An 18564-nucleotide genomic window follows, 5' to 3' on the forward strand; every position below is an offset into this window, starting at 1 on the left:
GTAAATCTGATTTAAAAAAGGAGAGAGGAAAATCAAATTATTAGTCTTAAAAATGAAAAGGGATAACTTGCCACTAATGAAGAGGAAATTAGAGCAATAATTAGGAGTTACTTTGCCCAACTTTATGCCAATAAATTCGATAACTTAAATGAAATGGAAGAATACCTTCAAAAATATAGCTTGCCCAGATTAACAGAGGAAGAAATAAATTGGTTAAATAGTTCGATCTTAGAAAAAGAAATAGAACAAGCTATTAATCAACTCCCTAAGAAAAAATCCCCAGGACCAGATGGATTTACATGTGAATTCTACCAAACATTTAAAGAATACTTAACTCCAATGCTATATAAACTATTTGAAAAAATAGGGACTGAAGAAGTCCTACCAAATTCCTTTTATGACACAGACATGGTACTGATACCTAAACCAAGTAGGTTGAAAACAGAGAAAGAAAATTATATACAAATATCCCTAATGAATATTGATGCTAAAATCTTAAATAAAATATTAGCAAAAAGATTACAGAAAATCATCCCCAGGATAATACACTATGACCAAGTAGGATTTATACCAGGAATGCAAGGCTGGTTCTAAATTAGGAAAACTATTAGCATAATTGACTATATCGATAACCAAATTAACAAAAACCACATAATCATCTCAATAGCTGCAGAAAAAGCATTTGATAAAATCCAACATCCATTCCTAATAAAAACACTTGAGAGTATAGGAATAAACGGACTTTTCCTTAAAATAGTCAGGAGCATATATTTAAAACTATCAGTAAACATCATATGTAATGGGGATAAACTAGAACCATTCCCAGTAAGATCAAGAGTGAAACAAGGTTGCCCACTATCACCATTATTATTCAATACTGTATTAGAAATGACCCTAACCCTAACCCTTGGCAATAAGAGTTGAGAAAGACATTAAAGGAATTAGAGTAGGTAATGAGGAAACCAAATTATCACTCTTTGCAGATATGATGGCTTGTAATCTTAGAAAACCCCAGAGAGTGTACTAAAAAGCTATTAGAAATAATTCACAACTTTAGCAAAGTTGCAGGATACAAAATAAATCCACATAAATTCTCAGCATTTTTATATATCACCAACAAAATCCAACAGCAAGAGGTACAAAGAGAAATTCCATTCAAAATAACTGTCAATAGCATAAAATATTTGGGAATCTATCTACCAAAGGAAAGTCAGGAATTATATGAGCAAAATTACAAAACACTTTCCACACAAATAAAGTCAGAGTTAAATAATTGGAAAAATATTAAGTGTTCTTGGATAGGCCTAGAGAATATAATAAAGATGACAATACTACCTAAACTAATCTATTTAGTGCTATACCAATCAGACTCCCAAGAAACTATTTTAATGACCTAGAAAAAAATAACAAAATTCAGATGGAAGAACAAAAGGTCAAGAATTTCAAGGGAATGAAAAAAAAAAAATCAAATGAAGGCACCCTAGCTGTACCTGATCTAAAACTATATTATAAAGCAGCAGTCACCAAAACCATTTGGTATTGGCTAAGAAATAGATTAGCTGATCAGTGGGATAGGTTAGGTTCACAGGACAAAATAATCATTAACTATAGCAATCTAATGTTTGATAAACCCAAAGATCCCAACTTTTGGGATAAGAATTCACTATTTGACAAAAACTTAGGGGAAAACTGGAAATTAGTATGGCAGAAACTAGGCATGAACCCACACTTAACACCGTACACCAAGATAAGATCAAAATGGCTCCATGACTTAGGCATAAAGAACGAGATTATAAATAAATTAGAGGAACATTGGATAGTTTACTTCTCAGACTTGTGGAGGAGGAATGAATTTGTGACCAAAGAAGAACTAGAGATCATTATTGATAACAAAATAGAAAATTTTGATTATATCAAATTTAAAAGCCTTTGTACAAACAAAACTAATGCAAACAAGATTAGAAGGGAAGCAACAAACTGGGAAAACATTTTTACAGTTAAAGGTTCTCATAAAGGTCTCATTTCCAAAATATATAGAGAATTGACTCTAATTTGTAAGAAATCAAGCCATTCTCCAATTGATAAATGGTCAAAGGATGTGAACAATTTTCAGATGATGAAATTGAAACTAGTTCTACTCATATGAAAGGATGTCCCAAATCACTATTGATCAGGGAAATGCAAATTAAGACAACTCTGAGATACCACTACACACCTGTCAGATTGGCTAAGATGGCAGAAAAAAATAATGATGAATGTTGGAGGGGATGTGGGAAAACTGGGGACACTGAATGAATGATTGGTGGAGTTGTGAACGAATCCAACCATTCTTGGAGAGCAATCTGGAATTATGCCCAAAAAGTTATCAAACTGTGCATACCCTTTGATCCAGCAGTGTTACTACTGGGCTTATATCCCAAAGAGATACTAAAGAAGGGAAAAGGACCTGTATGTGCCAAAATGTTTGTGGCAGCCCTTTTTGTAGTGGCTAGAAACTGGAAAATGAATGGATGTCCATCAATTGGAGTATGGTTGGATAAATTGTGGTATATGAATGTTATGGAATATTATTGTTCTGTAAGAAATGACCAGCAGGATGAATACAGAAAGGCTTGGAAAGACTTACATGAACTGATGCTGAGTGAAATGAGCAGAACCAGGAGATCATTATACACTTCAACAACAATACTGTATGAGGATGTATTCTGATGGAAGTGGATGTCTTTGACAAAGAGAAGCTCTAATTCAGTTCCAACTGATCAATGATGGACAGAATCAGCTACACCCAGAGAAGGAACACTGGGAAATGAATGTGAACTACTTGCATTTTTGTTTTTCTTCCCAGGTTATTTTTACCTTCTGAATCAAATTCTTCTTGTGCAACAAGAGAACTGCACGGTTCTGCACACATATATTGTATCTAGGATATACTATAATATATTTAACATGTATAAGACTGCCTGCCATCTAGGGGAAGGAGTGGAGGGAGGGAAGGGAAAAGTTGGGACAGAAGTGAGTGCAAGGGATAATGTTGTAAAAAAATTACCCATGCATAAGTTCTGTCAATAAAAAGTTATAATTAAAAAAAAAAAAAAAGACAACTCCCATCCTCCCTCAAGCTCCTCTGAACTTCTCTGAAGGTTCTACCGTCTTCGGAATTTAAGGTACTATGCTAGGTAGAGCTGAGGCTCCTCCAAAAGGAAAAAAAAAATTAGGACAAATTGAGAATAAACTTTTATTAAAAGCTAACTAGGTGGGCAGCACTACATCTTTACCATGAAGGGTACAGCACTCTCCAAAAGGAATGGGTGGATGGGGAAGACAAAGGAGGCTAAGTAATAACCAGGCAAGTTATGGAGCAGAATTTAATGAGTCAGCAGGGATAGGAAACAAATTTATATATATATGGGGTATGTGTGTGTGTGAATGTGTATGTATATATCTACTTGTATACATAAATATATCAAATGTAGCTTGCTTGGGGGGGATGAAATGGAAAAAAGAATAAATAAGCAACAAAGCATTGAAGAACAATTTACAAGAAAGTAAAGATGGACACTTATGAATACAATTTCTTCTACTTATATATACTTAATTAAATTGATATTTGTTATATATTTTGAATCTAATGTTCTCGTTTCATTTTATTGTGTATTGCTTTTCTGTTTCTTTTTTCTTATTCTATTTTTTCAAATAAAATAAGACAAAAACAAACAAAAAAAGAAACTAAATGATTTTCACAATGTAATAAAACTACCAAGTATAAGAGCCAGACTTGTCAGACTGCTCTATAACCTAAGTCCAGTACTCTTTCCCAATACATCATTCTTCCCAAAATATACAACAAATATTTATGAAGGATCTACTGTGTACTGGGTTCTGCCTTAGGTACAAAGAAAGAAAATTTTAATTAATTCCTGCCTTTACAGAGTTTACAATCCAGGAGACAAGTGACACTAATATAGATAACCAATATAGATAGATATAAGTCAAAGTGCCATGTGAGATCATGAACATCCAGGGAAGAAAAGGTTCCCTCAAGGAAGTGGCATTTACATCTGCATTGAGCTTTAGAAGACTGTAGGACTACAAAAGGTAGAGTGAGTGTGTATTTTAGACATACTATAGAACAATATCTAGGTATCAATCAAGTCAAGAGATGTCCAAAAAGCACCTGGTGATGCAGAACAGGAGATCAAAAAAGAGGTAAGGGCTTCAAATCTATAACTGAAAATCCTCTACATAAAGATGATAATTTGAACCCATGAGCTTTGGGAAATACTCTCTCAAGAAGAGTGACCTGGATGAAGATGTAGCAAAGGAGACTGAAGAAAGAGGTCAGACAAGATTAGGAGACCCAAGTGACATGTTAATAAAAACCTAAAAGAAGAGGATGTATCCAGAAGTAGGTGATAAACCAGGTTAAGAGCTGCAAACAAATCAAGAAGAATAAAGATTGGAAACTGTTCATTAGATCCAACTAAGAGATCATTGATAACTTTGGATAGAGGAGCTTCAATTAAATGACATTGGAGTCATGATTGCAGATAAAGGTTTCAAGGCAAGTAAGAGAGGATGAACTAAAAACATCTAATATAAATGGATGGCTTTCTCAAAAAGTTTTGCCAAGAAAGGGAGGAGAGATATAATGGTTATCAAGGAAAGTTAAATCAAGTGAAGATTTTGGCTTTTTTTTTTTTTTTTTTTTTTTAAAGATTAGGGAAGACATACATATGTTTGTAAGGAAGGAAGGAACTAGTAGAGAGAAATTAAAGGTTAGAAATAAAGTGAGAATGATAGTGAAGGCTGTATTCTAGAGAAAACAGGAAAGAATGATATCAAGGATGCATGTTGAGGGTTTGCTTATCAAGGAAAAGGGCTACCTCTTCATTAAAGACAGGGATAAAGAAGGAAATAGTGAAGAAGACATTTAAGATGGTTTGGAAGAGAATTCTTCAAAAATAGCCTCATTTTATTCAATGAAGTATACAGCAAGGCCCACAGTGGAAAAAATAGGGTAAAGGAAACTAAGGGAAATTTGAAAAGGGATGAAAAAGGTAAGAATAGCCCCTGTTGAGTGGGATTTCATATTGATTATAGAAAGGTATAAAAGGAGTGCCTTGCTGCCATGAAGATCCAGTAAAGATGATTCTTCCAATCAAATTTGTAACCTATGAAACAATCTCAACTCTTCATACACCAAATCCAATGAAGTATGCCAATTATACCTCCAAAATACCTCTCACAAAAATCATCTTCCCACTCATACTACAATCACCCTAATTCAGGCCCTTATCACCTCTTTCCTGATCTACTGAAATATCCTCCTAATTGGTTCTTCTCCTATCTCTCTGCCTAGTCCTCAGTTTCCCTTGATGACTCATCCTTTACCTACCTCATGACTTCTAAACATTGTTGCTCTTTAAGGTTTGGTCCCAGGCTCTCTTCTCATTCTTGGCAACATCATCAATTCCCATAGGTCTATTATCTCTATACAAATGACCCACAACCTCTCCCTAGAGATTATGTTCTGAATAGTTAATGCCTACTAGACACTTCAAACTCAATGTGTCCAAAACAAAATTCATCTTCCCCACTCCACCAGCCTCTTAGTTTCCCAAATTCATAAATTCAATATCACATCTTTGACTCCTTATTCTCCCTTACCTTACATATCCAATCGATTGCCAAATCTTGTTTCTATCTCCACAACTTTCACATGCAAATCCTTCTTTCCACTTACACAATTACTATGTTAGTTCAGATTTTCATTACCTCTCACTTAGATTATTGCCAACATTCTCCTAAATGAGTTCCCTGTCTCAAGTCTCTCTCACCACTCCAGTACACTGCTGCCAAAGTAATTTTCCTTAAAAAACAAAACAAAACAAACAAACAAAAAAAAACCACGTAATTCCTTTACTTGTCTATCTCTGGTGGCTTCCTATTGCCTCTTAGATTTTATATGTTTATTTATTTATTTGCCTCTGTTTAGTTTTTAAAGCCCAGTATCAACTGGCTTCATCCAACCTATCTTTCCAACCTTTTGGAAAAAGAAAGAATTGCTTATTCTACAAAGGTTAGAAGAAAATGTCTTCTCTCTATTCTACAAATAACACCAGAGACCATGGCTCTTTAAGATACAATTCAAAAACCATCTTCTACATGAAGCCTTTTCTGAGTCTCTTCCAACTGCTAGTACCATCCCTCCTAGACTACCTTGCATTTATTTGTATTTAATCCTTTTATGTTGGTATATATTTGTATATATTTATATTCATTCCTTTTATATTTATGTCATTATGTTTTTGTTTTGTTTTTCTCCCCTTTACAATGCACAGTCATTGAGAATAGAGATTGTTTCACTTTTTTGTACTTTAAAGTATTTCTAATTCACATTTTCATTTATATTCTACTTAAAATAGGAGTTCCCTCTGAAGCATATTTCATAGTATAGTATCTGGCATATTTCAGATGCTTAAAAATACTGGTTGACTGATGGTTTGATAGCATTTCTGTTCTTCCCTTCTTTAATCTATCCTCCACATAACTGCCAAATAGATATCTAAAATACAGAGAAGGAGGGAGGGAAGAAAGGAAGGAAGGAGGGAAGAGAAATAAGGAAGGAAAGAAGAAAGAAAGAAAGAAGGAAGGAAGAAAGAAAAATAAGGAAGGAAGGAGTGAGGGAAGGAGAAAAGGCAGAAAACAAAGAAGTCTCTCAACTATTTAGCACTGTACCTAACACAAAGTAATCATAATAAAGGCCTGATGAATTTAACTGGACTCTAGTCTAAAATCTATAGAGCTATGGTACTAGGAAATAAAATACATACATAGATTTAATAAGCATGTTATAATTATCATATAATAATTTATAAGACCAGGAACTAGTAGATCAAGTTATAGTACTAGCTGTACCATTAGCTTGGTACAAAATTTCTGACAAGTCACTTAACTATACAGTTCAGTACAAAAATGATTCTATAATTAAGTCTTCAATATTTGAATCTCCTATATTACTATGCCACATTTAACCTCAGTTTCCCCACATGTAAAAAGGAGTTGAATTAAATAATCAATTGCAAAGTCTCTTCATTCTAAACATGTATGAATATATGCTATCACTTGATCTTTACAACAATTCTATATAGTAGGCAAGGAAGAGATTATTGCCTGAGTATTCATCTATGTAATAAGGCAATCAGATTAGATCGGAAATATTTAACCATAATCTGTGAACTGTAATTTTAATATTGATCTGTGAAGCTGTTTTACATTTTGATAATTATATTTTAATGTAACTGGTAAAGTTGTTCATAATATATTGATAATTATATTTCAAGGATCTATAGAACTATAGATCCAACTGCAAAGTCTTTTCTCATTCTAAATTCTTTAATTCTGCGCATACATGTTGGAAAATGAAAACAATATTGACACTAGTACAAAAAGGAATAATGCCAATAAATGGAGGCCCCTATTTCAAGCTCTTAATTTTCTACATGTTCTTCTGTCCCTCTAATCTAGCATAGCAATACAAATACTAAACAAAGTAATCCAAAAGAAACTTCATTTACATATTACAGAAATAATCAAGATTGTTTCTCTGAAATAATCTAAAGTGTCTGTAATTATGACCTCAATTTACATGCTACTTAAAATAGATCTCTCAAATATGTTTTTTCTCTTCAGTTCATTTATAAAAGTAAGAAAAGCATGTTTGGAAACCAATTAAGAAAACTATTTTTATCTTCCCAAGTCCTTAAATTTCAACTGATTCATATCGATTCTGCTCTTGTTCTATTTCAAGCAGTTTCACTTCTTAGTTTCATAGTATATAGTTTGAGTTGTGATCCTGCTGGAGAAAAATGTTAATATGTGAAACAAATATTAAGTTATCTTTTCCTTTTAAAGAAAAAAATGAAAAACATTTTCACATAAAGTACAATGTAACTGATCAAAAGCCAATCCTAACTGGTGCCATCAGTGACAAACCTGCCTAGCAAGGAGAAATAATGATACTACAATGCTGATGCTACCTTTAAGTTTCTGAAGTTTCCTAAATTCCTGTATTCACCTTATCTTGTGTGTTACTAATAAGAGCTAGAATAAAAACATCTTCTTAATTACAGATATATCCCAAATAACTCTACTCTGATCATAAAACTGCACAATCACCTCATCAGAAACCAAGTCCAATCTACCATCACTAAATCCTCCCATAACAGTAAGATTAATCCTTCTACCAGAAGCTGGATATTGTTCTTTCCTCCTTCCTCACAGAAGTTTGCTCAGTCATCCCCCTTTCCATCATGTACTTTCCATCTTTCTGTCTCACTAACTAGTGCCTATCTGCCTAAAAACTTATTTAATATTAATCACGTCCTCCCTTAGGAAAAGTCTTCCTTTTATCTGTCTAGCCATCCAGAAATGACTCTTGTCTCTTCTCTTCTTTTCAGTCCATCATTCTAATCAATGCCTCCTTCCTCATAACATACTATTGAATTCCTTGCAATATTATTTTCTTCCTGCCACTTTACAGAAACTAATCAAAGACCACCACAAAACTCTTAATCCCTAAATGCAACAAATGTCTTTTTCTCCCAGTTGTTATCCTCTTTGACCTGTCTAGAGCTTCTAACACATTAAATACTGTCCTACTGTGGATATCTTTCCCCTATTGGCTTCAGATGCATTATATTCATCCTACTTCTCTATATGGACATTCCCCAAAATTCTGTCGTTAACATTCTGCTTTTCTCTTTACTCTTTCCCTTAGCAATCTCATTTACTCCTATGGCTTCAACTACTATGTCTATGTATCTGACTCCTTAATCCTTATCAATAACCCTAACCTCTTTCTTCTGACTTCCCCAATTCCAAATCAAATTACATAGAGAATTTGTTCAATCTGATGTTCCATCAGCACCTCAAACTGAAAATATTTCGAATATCATCTATTCACCTAAGCCTATACTCCCTTTTTTAACCTATTTCTCTTTAACCTATATTTAACCACTATTCACCAAGTTTTCCATGTATAAAATCTTAACTCTGACTCTTCTTTCACCCCCTACCCTCTCATACTCAATCAAACAACCCAACTTTTTATTAAGTACCTACTATGGCATCATGCCAGCAATTTCACAGTGCTGAGGATACAAAGAATAAAACAATCCTTACTCCCAGAGAATATTATTATACAAAATAAATATAAAGGGAGAACTTTAATTTCTACAGGGAGGGGAATGGAAGGAAAGATATATAAAAAGTAAAGCTGGAGCTATGTCTTGAAGGAACAGAAATGCTACAAGGCAGAAATGAAGAGGGAGGGCATTCCAGGAAGAGCAAAGGCATGATAGTGGAGGACGAAGTGTCACTCGTTAGAAATAGAGGAAAAAACTGGTTTGACTAGATCTCAGGGAAGGAAAGTAGAAATTTTTAATGAGAATGGAAAATAAATTAAGGTCAGTTCTAAAAGGTTTTAAAGAGCTAAATAGAGGTATTTATATTTTATTCAAGAGGCATAGGGAACTCCTGCAGTTTACTGTGTAGGGGAATAATATTGTCAGATCTATACGTGAAAAAAATCACTTGGGCAGACAATTAGCCAAGTCCTATCAATTATAAACCCACAATCTCTCTCAAATCCCTCCTTGCCTCTTTATTTCACTACCATCACTAATATAGGCCTTCATTACAGATTGTGTCACTCCCTTTTCTTTAAAACCTTCAGAACCTCTCTAGGAAATTTAAAAAACAAAACAAAACGCACATTCCTCTGCCTAGCATTCAAGGTCTTCCACAATTTAGAGCCATTCTATTTTTCTGGCTTTACACTTTACTGCCCTCCATGCTCTCTACGCTCCAACCAAAATGGACTAGTCATCCATATATGCTTTGTCTTTGTCCTACTTCCATGTGTAGTCTCATGTTTCCTTTTATGCCAAGTACATCCTCTGTCCTACCCTACACCTCTCATTAGAACTGTCTTAAGGTAGAAATGATTTGTATTTGTATCTGTAAGCTTCACGAATACACGAATAAGCTTTTAATGTTTACTTAATACCACATTATTCACACAATTGCCTATTCAGAGCAGTTCTTATGAAACTGACCTATAACAATGTTTGGTCTGCCATGTTCTTGAAGAACCACTTAATGACATTAGGTAGGGTATTATATGCCCATAATATATTAAAAGTCACATTATTCCTGTCACTGCAGTGGATTCAATGGGGAAAGTATAACTAGCAAAAGACTAACCTCAGCATCTAGGACTAAGAGTAAAATTTGGACAAGTGGGACAAAAGCAAAAATGGTCTGTTATTAGTAAAGTGTCCTCCACCAAAACAGCACTGGAAAGAGAAGGTAAAGAAGAGGAGGAGCCCTGAGGCAGAAGATTTTAGCTTCCAATCCAGGCTCTGCCACTGACAGGTAGGGAGACTGAGTAATTCTCTTTCCAGCTCCAAGCCTATCTCCTCATTTGTTTTCTCAGTAGCTTCTTATGCAATTACATAGTATAATTATTGGAATATGGTCAAATCCCCACTCCCATACACATTCTAAATTCCATAAAAAATTGTCTTACTTGAACTTTGTAGCTTTCTCAGCCTTGCATAGTCCTCTGCACAAAGCAGGCACTTGACAAATGGTTGGTTAACTGAATTACCCTACCTACACTGGGGGGGGAAAAAAAAAAAAAAAAAAAAAGTAGGCTATTCTTTTTGTTCATTTGTTTTTGTTTGGGCCTTTGATTTCATCCATGTAAAGAGTTCTTAGTGAATCTTATCAAGTTCCATGGGCAACTTTTCTACTCAGCCTTAGAAAGTTGCCTGAAGCAATATATGTCAGGAAGAGGGTTTGAACTAGGGTGTCCAGAACTAGCAGACCAGATCTCTTTCTCTCTACCTACAATAAACACTGCCTGTAATGAATCCTTTACCCCCCCCCCCAAAAATAAATAAATAAAATAAATTTAATTGTTTTGTATTTCTGGTATATATTTTCATCACTTCTAAGATCCTAAAAGACAGTTCAAATATTCACTGAAGCCCACCACTTTACTAACTCTGTCAAAGGATATTAAACTCATTTCTGCTATTAAGAAACGTAGCTCTTCTACACATGGTGTTCTTAATGAATTTAGTTCGTTGGTATTTCCTTTCCTGAAAAAAGAGGAAGGCAGTTCAGAGGAAAAGTTCTCAGCTGAGTTTTTAAGAACATGTGAAATGTTTACTATAAGTTTACTTTCAGGATATAAAAGACAACTTTAAAAAATAATATTATAATATCAATATAACTTGTAAAAGCTAACAACCATTGGTTAATTATAAACCTGAACTAAAAAATTTTAAAGTACAGATAATCTCCACAATTCCAAACTAGGCACTTAAACGTAATCTGAATATCTGGAAAATCATATCCTACTAAAAACAAGGCCAAAAATGAGCACTTCCATTACAGAGAAGCATAGAACTTTAGAATAAGAAGGGACCTTGGAGATTAGCCCCAGGATAATGAGAAGGACTATGATATATTAGAAAAAGGACAGAACTTGACATCAGAAGACTTAATAACTATGAGGAAATGCAATTCTACTTCAAGTCAGAAGATTTAATAATGGTGAGTAAATTCAATTCTACCTTCTACCAGCATACCTATGGACAAGTAACTCAACTTGCAAAAGTCCAAGTCTCTTCATCTGAATTAGAATGAGGAAAAAAAAGGTCCTATAAATTCAAAATAGGAAGGATAGCAAGGAAAATACTACTGACTAAAACATACATTTGTAAACTTAAGCCATTTGTAATGGCTAGAAAAATATTAATATTGTCTTTTAGTTGAGATTCACACTTTAAACATTTAAAAAAAAATGCGCACACATACAAATAAACAAGAAGGAGGCTTAAAAATCAAGCATCACCTCTTAGGGTATCAAATTCAACATACTTTCTGCCAGTACAAAAAGACTGGTTGTGGGTGAGCAGAGAACCAGAGGAACAATACCTTTTAAAAAGTGTCTCATACCAAGTTTAGAAACCTGAGCATCCCAACCCAAATGGGGAGACATTTTTGCTTTCCAGTACGCTGAATAAAAGTCTTCACCATAACCATCCAAAACATTCCAAAAGGATGACATCGAAGGAAGATGCTATAGCCATACTCAGCATTGGTACGGCATGCAACACTTTGCTAAGATCCCAAGAATTTGTCAAAAAGTAAAAACAGCCAAAAACCACAGAATGGCGTTTGCAAAACCCACCAAAATCTAGTCCGATCTGTTCCTCTGGAACGGCCCCGAAGGGAAGAAAGCTCTCCTAGGTTGTTCACCAATGAGTTGCTCCCCTTTCCCTCAGGTACCTCAGCCCAGATCTCAAAGCTCCACTCCCCTAACACCTTCTGGGCCCACTTTCTGTTTCACTATGACCCTACTCGGAGAGCCCTTCTTTGCAGACTCCCCAGCGCGGCTGACAACTGCGCCGGGCCCTTCCCCGGGGGCTCCCGAAGCGGGCCCTCAGAAATTCTCCCCCCCACACGCCCTCCCCGCAGGCGGCAGAGGCTAGCTCGCCGGCCCCGCTCTCGCCCTGGAGTCCTCCCCTCGCCCTGGAGTCCTCCCCTCGCCCTGGAGTCCTCCCCTCGCCCTGGAGTCCTCCCCTCGCCCTGGAGTCCTCCCCTCCGGCCGCCACCTCTTCCCTCCCATCCCCCTCTCCCTGCCCCATCCCCGTCCAGATTTGTGCTCTCCAGAGCTTACAGAGCCGCTGGGGACAGACGGGAGGGCCGCTAGGAGAGCAGGACTGGAACCCAGAAGATGGGCGAGGACCGTGAGGCAGGCCTGTCCGGCAGCGGACTCTGAGGCGGCCCTGCCTCCTCCCCAGGGAGAGCCGCAGCGGCACCCACAAGCGCCCAAGGAGGAGGGGTCCCAGGGGCCCCGCGGGAGGGGACGCCGCCAAGGGGAGTGACCCGAGACCTCCAGCTCGCCGCGAGCAGGCCCTTACGGAGGCCCCCCGGGAGGAGGTCACCCCTAAGGTCGGAAGAGCGGGCGCGAGCCCGGGCTCGGGAAGTGAAGCGCGCCGCACAGCCCCCTACGGAGCCCCCCAGGAGGAGGTGCAGGGGCGGCATTACGGGGACTGGAGGAGGGTCGGACAAAGTTGGGGGCGAGGGGAAGGGTGAGGAAGCCTCACAGGAAAGGTGAGAGGGGGACCCCACAGGGGAGGGGAGCAGTAGGCCGAGAAGCCCAGGGAGAACAGCGCAGGGAGCAGTGACCAGGAAGCCCAGGAAGGGCGGGGGCGGAGGGTGGCTAAGAAATCCAGAGGAGGCAGTGGGAGGGAAGGGGGTGACAATGAAACGCAGAGAGAAGGCGGGGAGAGCGACTGTAAGCCGGGGGGGACGGGGGCGGGCAGGAGAGAAGAGCGGTGACAATGGAACCCAGAGGGGACCGAGGGCCGGACGCTGGGAAGCGAGGCAGACCCCGGAAGCCCAGGAGGCAGCCTCCCGCGCCGCCCTCGGAGGAACCCGGGGGCCGCGTCCGGGGAAGCGCCCGGGACCGGTGCCCAGCGCGCGGCCGCGCTCACCTGCTGCGACGGCAGTTCCACATGCAGGGCCCGCGAAGAGGCGGCGGCGGCGGGGCCCGAGGCCAGCGGGGACACCCCGGCGCCTGACAGGGCGACGGCGGCGGCGGCGGCGGCCGAGCCGCTCATCGCGAGCGCGGGACTGCCCCGCGGCAGCGTCCTCGCTTCTCCCGCATCCGCGCCCCGCAGCGGCGTCCTCCTCTTCCTCTCGCTCCTCCTCGTCCCGCTCTTTCTCTGGCGCGCTCGGTGCCTCGGTACCCCGGCACGTCGGAAAGAGAGCTGACAATTCCTCCGAGGGCCGCCACTAGCGCTCCTCAAGGAAGGGCCATATTACCGCAGTGCAAAACCTCTCTCCCGGGCCGGCCGCTGCCGAGACCCGAAGCGCTCATTGGCCCCGCTCCACAGGGGGCGGGACCGTACGCAGCCTCTACCTCATGCTATTGGAAAAACGTCCCATCAATCACTTCCAAAGAGCACCGGGAAGCGGGGCGGGGAAAGGAAGCTGGGGACCCGCCGAGCGGCCTGAATTGCGTCGGTTGTGCCAGACTGAAGCCGGGGGAGCGGATTTTGACTGGTCTGCGGCCTCCCGCGAGGGCAGAGCCTCGTGACAGGAACTACTGGCTTATTGGTCCAGGTTGCTGTCGATCCAAGCGAAGGGGCGAGAGAAGAGAGAACGGGGGAGGAGCGTCCTAGGTCCTAGGTCTCCCCTGTCACGTGCAGGTGGCTGTAGCATCATCGGAGTAATGACAGTCTATACCCCGAGCCACTTCCGCCCGGACATAGTTACCATAGTAACGAAATACCTAGGAAGAGGGGAGGGGCTGTGAAAGATACCGGGTATCCAGGTGTCAAAGATGTGAGAATGATTGTACTCTTGAGAACTCGTGGGACCGCGACAGCAGTTTAGGACTGACTTCTAGTTAGCAAACACTTGCTGAGAGCCATGTATGGTTCCCCATAATAATAACTAGCTGTCGTGCAACTCAACAAACATTTAACTAGGTGCACCGCATAGAGGGGCGGGACTTTAAGTCTGGCAGCCCTGGTTTGCAATTCTACCTTTGACAGTTAATCGTTGTAAATCACTTAATTCTCTAAGCCTCAATTATCTCATCGGTAAAATGAGGATAAGACCTGTAATACTCGGTGGTAGAGCTTACAATCTGGCCAAAGAGCTTACAGTCTGAGTATTTAAAATTAAAAAAGATGACAAAAATTACCTCTCAACAGCTGAAATGGCATGCCAGTATTTTTGTCATCTCTGTTTTATAACTGGGGAAAGAGAACAACCGTTAGCCCAAGGTGCATGGTTATTAAGTAGCCATTTTAAGAAATAACTTACTGTAGTGGAATAAGAAATAAGTTTTATTTCTAGTCATATGAAAAGATGCTCCAAGTCATTATTAATCAGAGAAATGCAAATTAAGACAACTCTGAGATACCACTACACACCTGTCAGATTGGCTAAGATGACAGGAAAAAATAATGATGATTGTTGGAGGGGATGCGGGAAAACTGGGACATTGATGCATTGTTGGTGGAGTTGTGAACGAATCCAACCATTCTGGGGAGTAGTTTGGAACTATGCTCAAAAAGTTATCAAACTGTGCATACCCTTTGATCCAGCAGTGTTACTACTGGGATTATATCCCAAAGAGATTATAAAGAAGGGAAAGGGACCTGTATGTGCACGAATGTTTGTGGCAGCCCTTTTTGTAGTGGCTAAAAACTGGAAACTGAATGGATGCCCATCTTGGAGAATGGCTGAATAAATTGTGGTATATGAATATTATGGAATATTACTGTTCTGTAAGAAATGACCAACAGGATGATTTCAGAAAGGCCTGGAGAGACTTACACGAACTGATGCTGAGTGAAATGAGCAGGACCAGGAGATCATTATATACTTCAACAACAATACTATATGATGACCAGTTCTGATGGACCAGGCCATCCTCAGCAACGAGATCAACCAAATCATTTCCAATGGAGCAGTAATGAACTGAACCAGCTACGCCCAGAGAAAGAACTCTGGGAGATGACTAAAAACCATTACATTGAATTCCCAATCTCTATATTTATGCACACCTGCATTTTTGATTTCCTTCACAAGCTAATTGTACAATATGTCAGAGTCTGATTCTTTTTGTACAGCAAAATAACGTTTTGGTCATGTATACTTATTGTGTATCTAATTTATATTTTAATGTACTTAACATCTACTGGTCATCCTGCCATCTGGGGGAGGAGATGGGGGGGTAAGAGGTGAAAAATTGGAACAAGAGGTTTGGCAATTGTTAACACTGTAAAGTTACCCATACATATAACCTATAAATAAAAGGCTATTAAATAAAAAAATAATAATAAGTTTTGAGTTGGAAGACTTGATTTAAATCCCAATCTTGCCAGCTACTACTTGTGAGATCCTAAGCAAATCATTAAATATCTCTTAGATTTCATTTTTTTATCTATAAAATGAAATTGAATTAGATGATCTCTAAAGTCCCTGTCAACACTAAATCTTGTGATACTGTAAAATCTACATCCTCTGACTCTAAATCCAGTTCCAAATATAAAACTAATTCCCCAGACAAATATTCAAGTCCTAAACCTAACTTTCTGGTCCTTTCCCCCACAGCATCCATTTCAGATTCTTACTGTTCTTGGAGTAGAAACAATAGCCTCATTTTATTGCTGTTCATTTCCTCCTTCAAGCTCCAAAAGGATATTTAACACAAGCCCTCTCTCAAAGTACCACCTATCTTAAGTGCCCCAGCTGGCATCTTCCATTGTGTAGAGTCTTGTATGAGAAGCATGGAAATGGTCCAGTATGAACTGGATTGGGAAAAGACCTAGATCTAATTCCCAGCTCTGCTACTTAATGTCTGTGTGATATAGTTAGGTAACTCCCTTCACTTATCTAGGACTCAGTTTTCCCCATCTGTAAAATTCAAAGTGGTTCAAAAGATAAATGTTAGAAATAGTCAATGTTGGAAGTCAATAAATTCTTCATATCCTTTAATCTAATGATCTTCTGACTGAACAAATACCTCCAAGGAAATTAAAGATAGAGGAAAGGCCCCATATAAAGAAATCCAAAAGAATTTGTGAAGTTCTTGCTATGTAGCAGGCAATGTTCCAAATATTGGGGATATGAAAAAGCAAAAACAGTCCTTTTTCTGCCAGGGATTCTAAAAAGTAAAAGTAAAGAGGAAAAATATTCCAGATATGAGGGACAGCCAGAACAGAGATGGGGAAAAGCAGAAGTATGTATAAGGAACAGTCAATAAGGGCACTATATAGTGTGTAAGGGGAACAGCAAAAAAGGATCAGGTAGTGAAGAGTTTCAAATTCCAAAAATGCTTCAATTTAATTCTAGAGATGATGGAGAGCCACAAGAATTTATTGAGTAGGATGGTAATGGAGTTGAAGGGGGGTGGTTAACATTATCAGACTTAAGATTAAAAAAAATTCATTTGGCAGCTGAGTGGACTATATTTGTAAAGCTTCATTAAACAGTCATTTCACTTCTTACTCTTCCTTTTTGGGGAGATTTTTTGGTTCTTTGCTCCTTTGCAATATTGCAAACCTTTGTCCATAATTCTTCAGGCATTGTCTATGAGACCTAATTCCTTAAATCTATTCATCACTTCCACTTCATATTCATAAGAGATGTTATTTAAGTCATATCTATATGGTTTGATGGTTTTCCCTACTTTTTTCAATTTAAGTCTGATTTTTGCAATAGAAAGCTCATGATCTGAGCCACAGTGAGCTCCAAATCTTGTTTTTAACTGTATAGAGCTTCTCCACCTTTGACTGCAAAGTATATAATCAATCTGATTTCTATGTTGATCATCTAGTTTGTCCATGTGTAGAGTCGCCTTCTGGGTTGTTGAAAAAAAGTGTTGTGGAGAATGAGTTATCCTTAGAAAATTCTATTAGTCCCTGCCCTGCTTCATTTTATACTCCAAGGCCAGACTTGTTCCTTATTCCAATTATATTTTCATTTCTTACTTTAGTATTTCATTCACTAATGATGAATGTGATATCCTTTTTTGGTGTTATTTCTAGAAAATATTGCAAGTATTCATAGAAGTGATCAACTTTGGCTTCAATAGCTGGAGCACAGACTTGTATTACTGTGATGTATTAGATCTGAATAGACATTATTTGGTCATTTCTTAACCTTCTTATTGATTATGGGGACTACTTCATTTCTTCTAAGGGATTCTTGCCCATGGAGTTAATGTAATCATCAGCAGAATTACATTCACCCATTCCCCTCCATTTAAGTTCATTGATACCCAAGATGCCTACGTTTAATCTTTCCATCTTCTATTTGATCACATCCAGCTTATCTTGCTTCACAGATCTTACATTCCAGGTTCCAGTGCAATATTGATCTTTATAGAATCACCGTTTCCTTTCATCAGCAGATGTATCTGTAGTTGATCTTCCTATCCGCTTTGGCCTAGACACTTTATTAGTACTAAAGCTACTTGTAGTTGTCCTGCCTCATAGCATATTGGATACTTTCCAATTTGAGGCTCATCTTCCACTGTCATTTCTTTTATCATTTTAGTACTGACCATAAAGCTTTCTTGGCAAAGATATTGAAGTGGTTTGCCATTTTATTCTCCAGTGGATCACCTTTTGTCAGAGGTTGGCAATATTGTACTGAAGATAGCAACAAAAAACATTCCAAAGAAAAAGAAGAGCAAGAAAGCAAAATGGATATCGAATAGGCCTTATAAATAGTTGAGGAAAGAAGGAAAGTAAAAGGGAAAAGAGAAAGGGAAAGATATATCCAACTGAATGCAGAATTCCTGAGAATAGCAAGGAGAGATAAAGTTTTCTTAAATTAGCAATGTAAAAAAAATACAAAAAAATAGAATGGGGAAGATGAGATAAAAAAGGAGAATTTCATACCAAAAAAAGGTGTGATAAAAGAAAAATGATAAAAGATTTAACTAAAGCAGAAGAAAATTTT

General features: G+C 38.5%; 1 protein-coding gene across 3 annotated transcripts in view; it reads right to left on the bottom strand.

Annotated features, from left to right (window-relative positions):
* Positions 1-14133, bottom strand: part of UVRAG (UV radiation resistance associated) — a 397709-nt gene extending 383576 nt beyond the window's left edge. For 2 of the 3 annotated variants that reach the window (XM_031961363.1, XM_031961361.1), the window contains exon 1: positions 13575-14133. In XM_031961363.1, the coding sequence (XP_031817223.1) occupies positions 13575-13700 (126 nt within the window). In that variant the 5' untranslated portion in view covers positions 13701-14133. Of the gene's footprint in view, positions 1-12754; positions 13531-13574 lie in introns of those variants that run through there. The other variant, XM_031961364.1, reaches the window with a different exon arrangement.
* Positions 14134-18564: the final 4431 nt, after the last annotated feature.

Source organism: Sarcophilus harrisii, chromosome 3, assembly GCF_902635505.1.
Source record: "Sarcophilus harrisii chromosome 3, mSarHar1.11, whole genome shotgun sequence".
Taxonomy (NCBI): domain Eukaryota; kingdom Metazoa; phylum Chordata; class Mammalia; order Dasyuromorphia; family Dasyuridae; genus Sarcophilus; species Sarcophilus harrisii.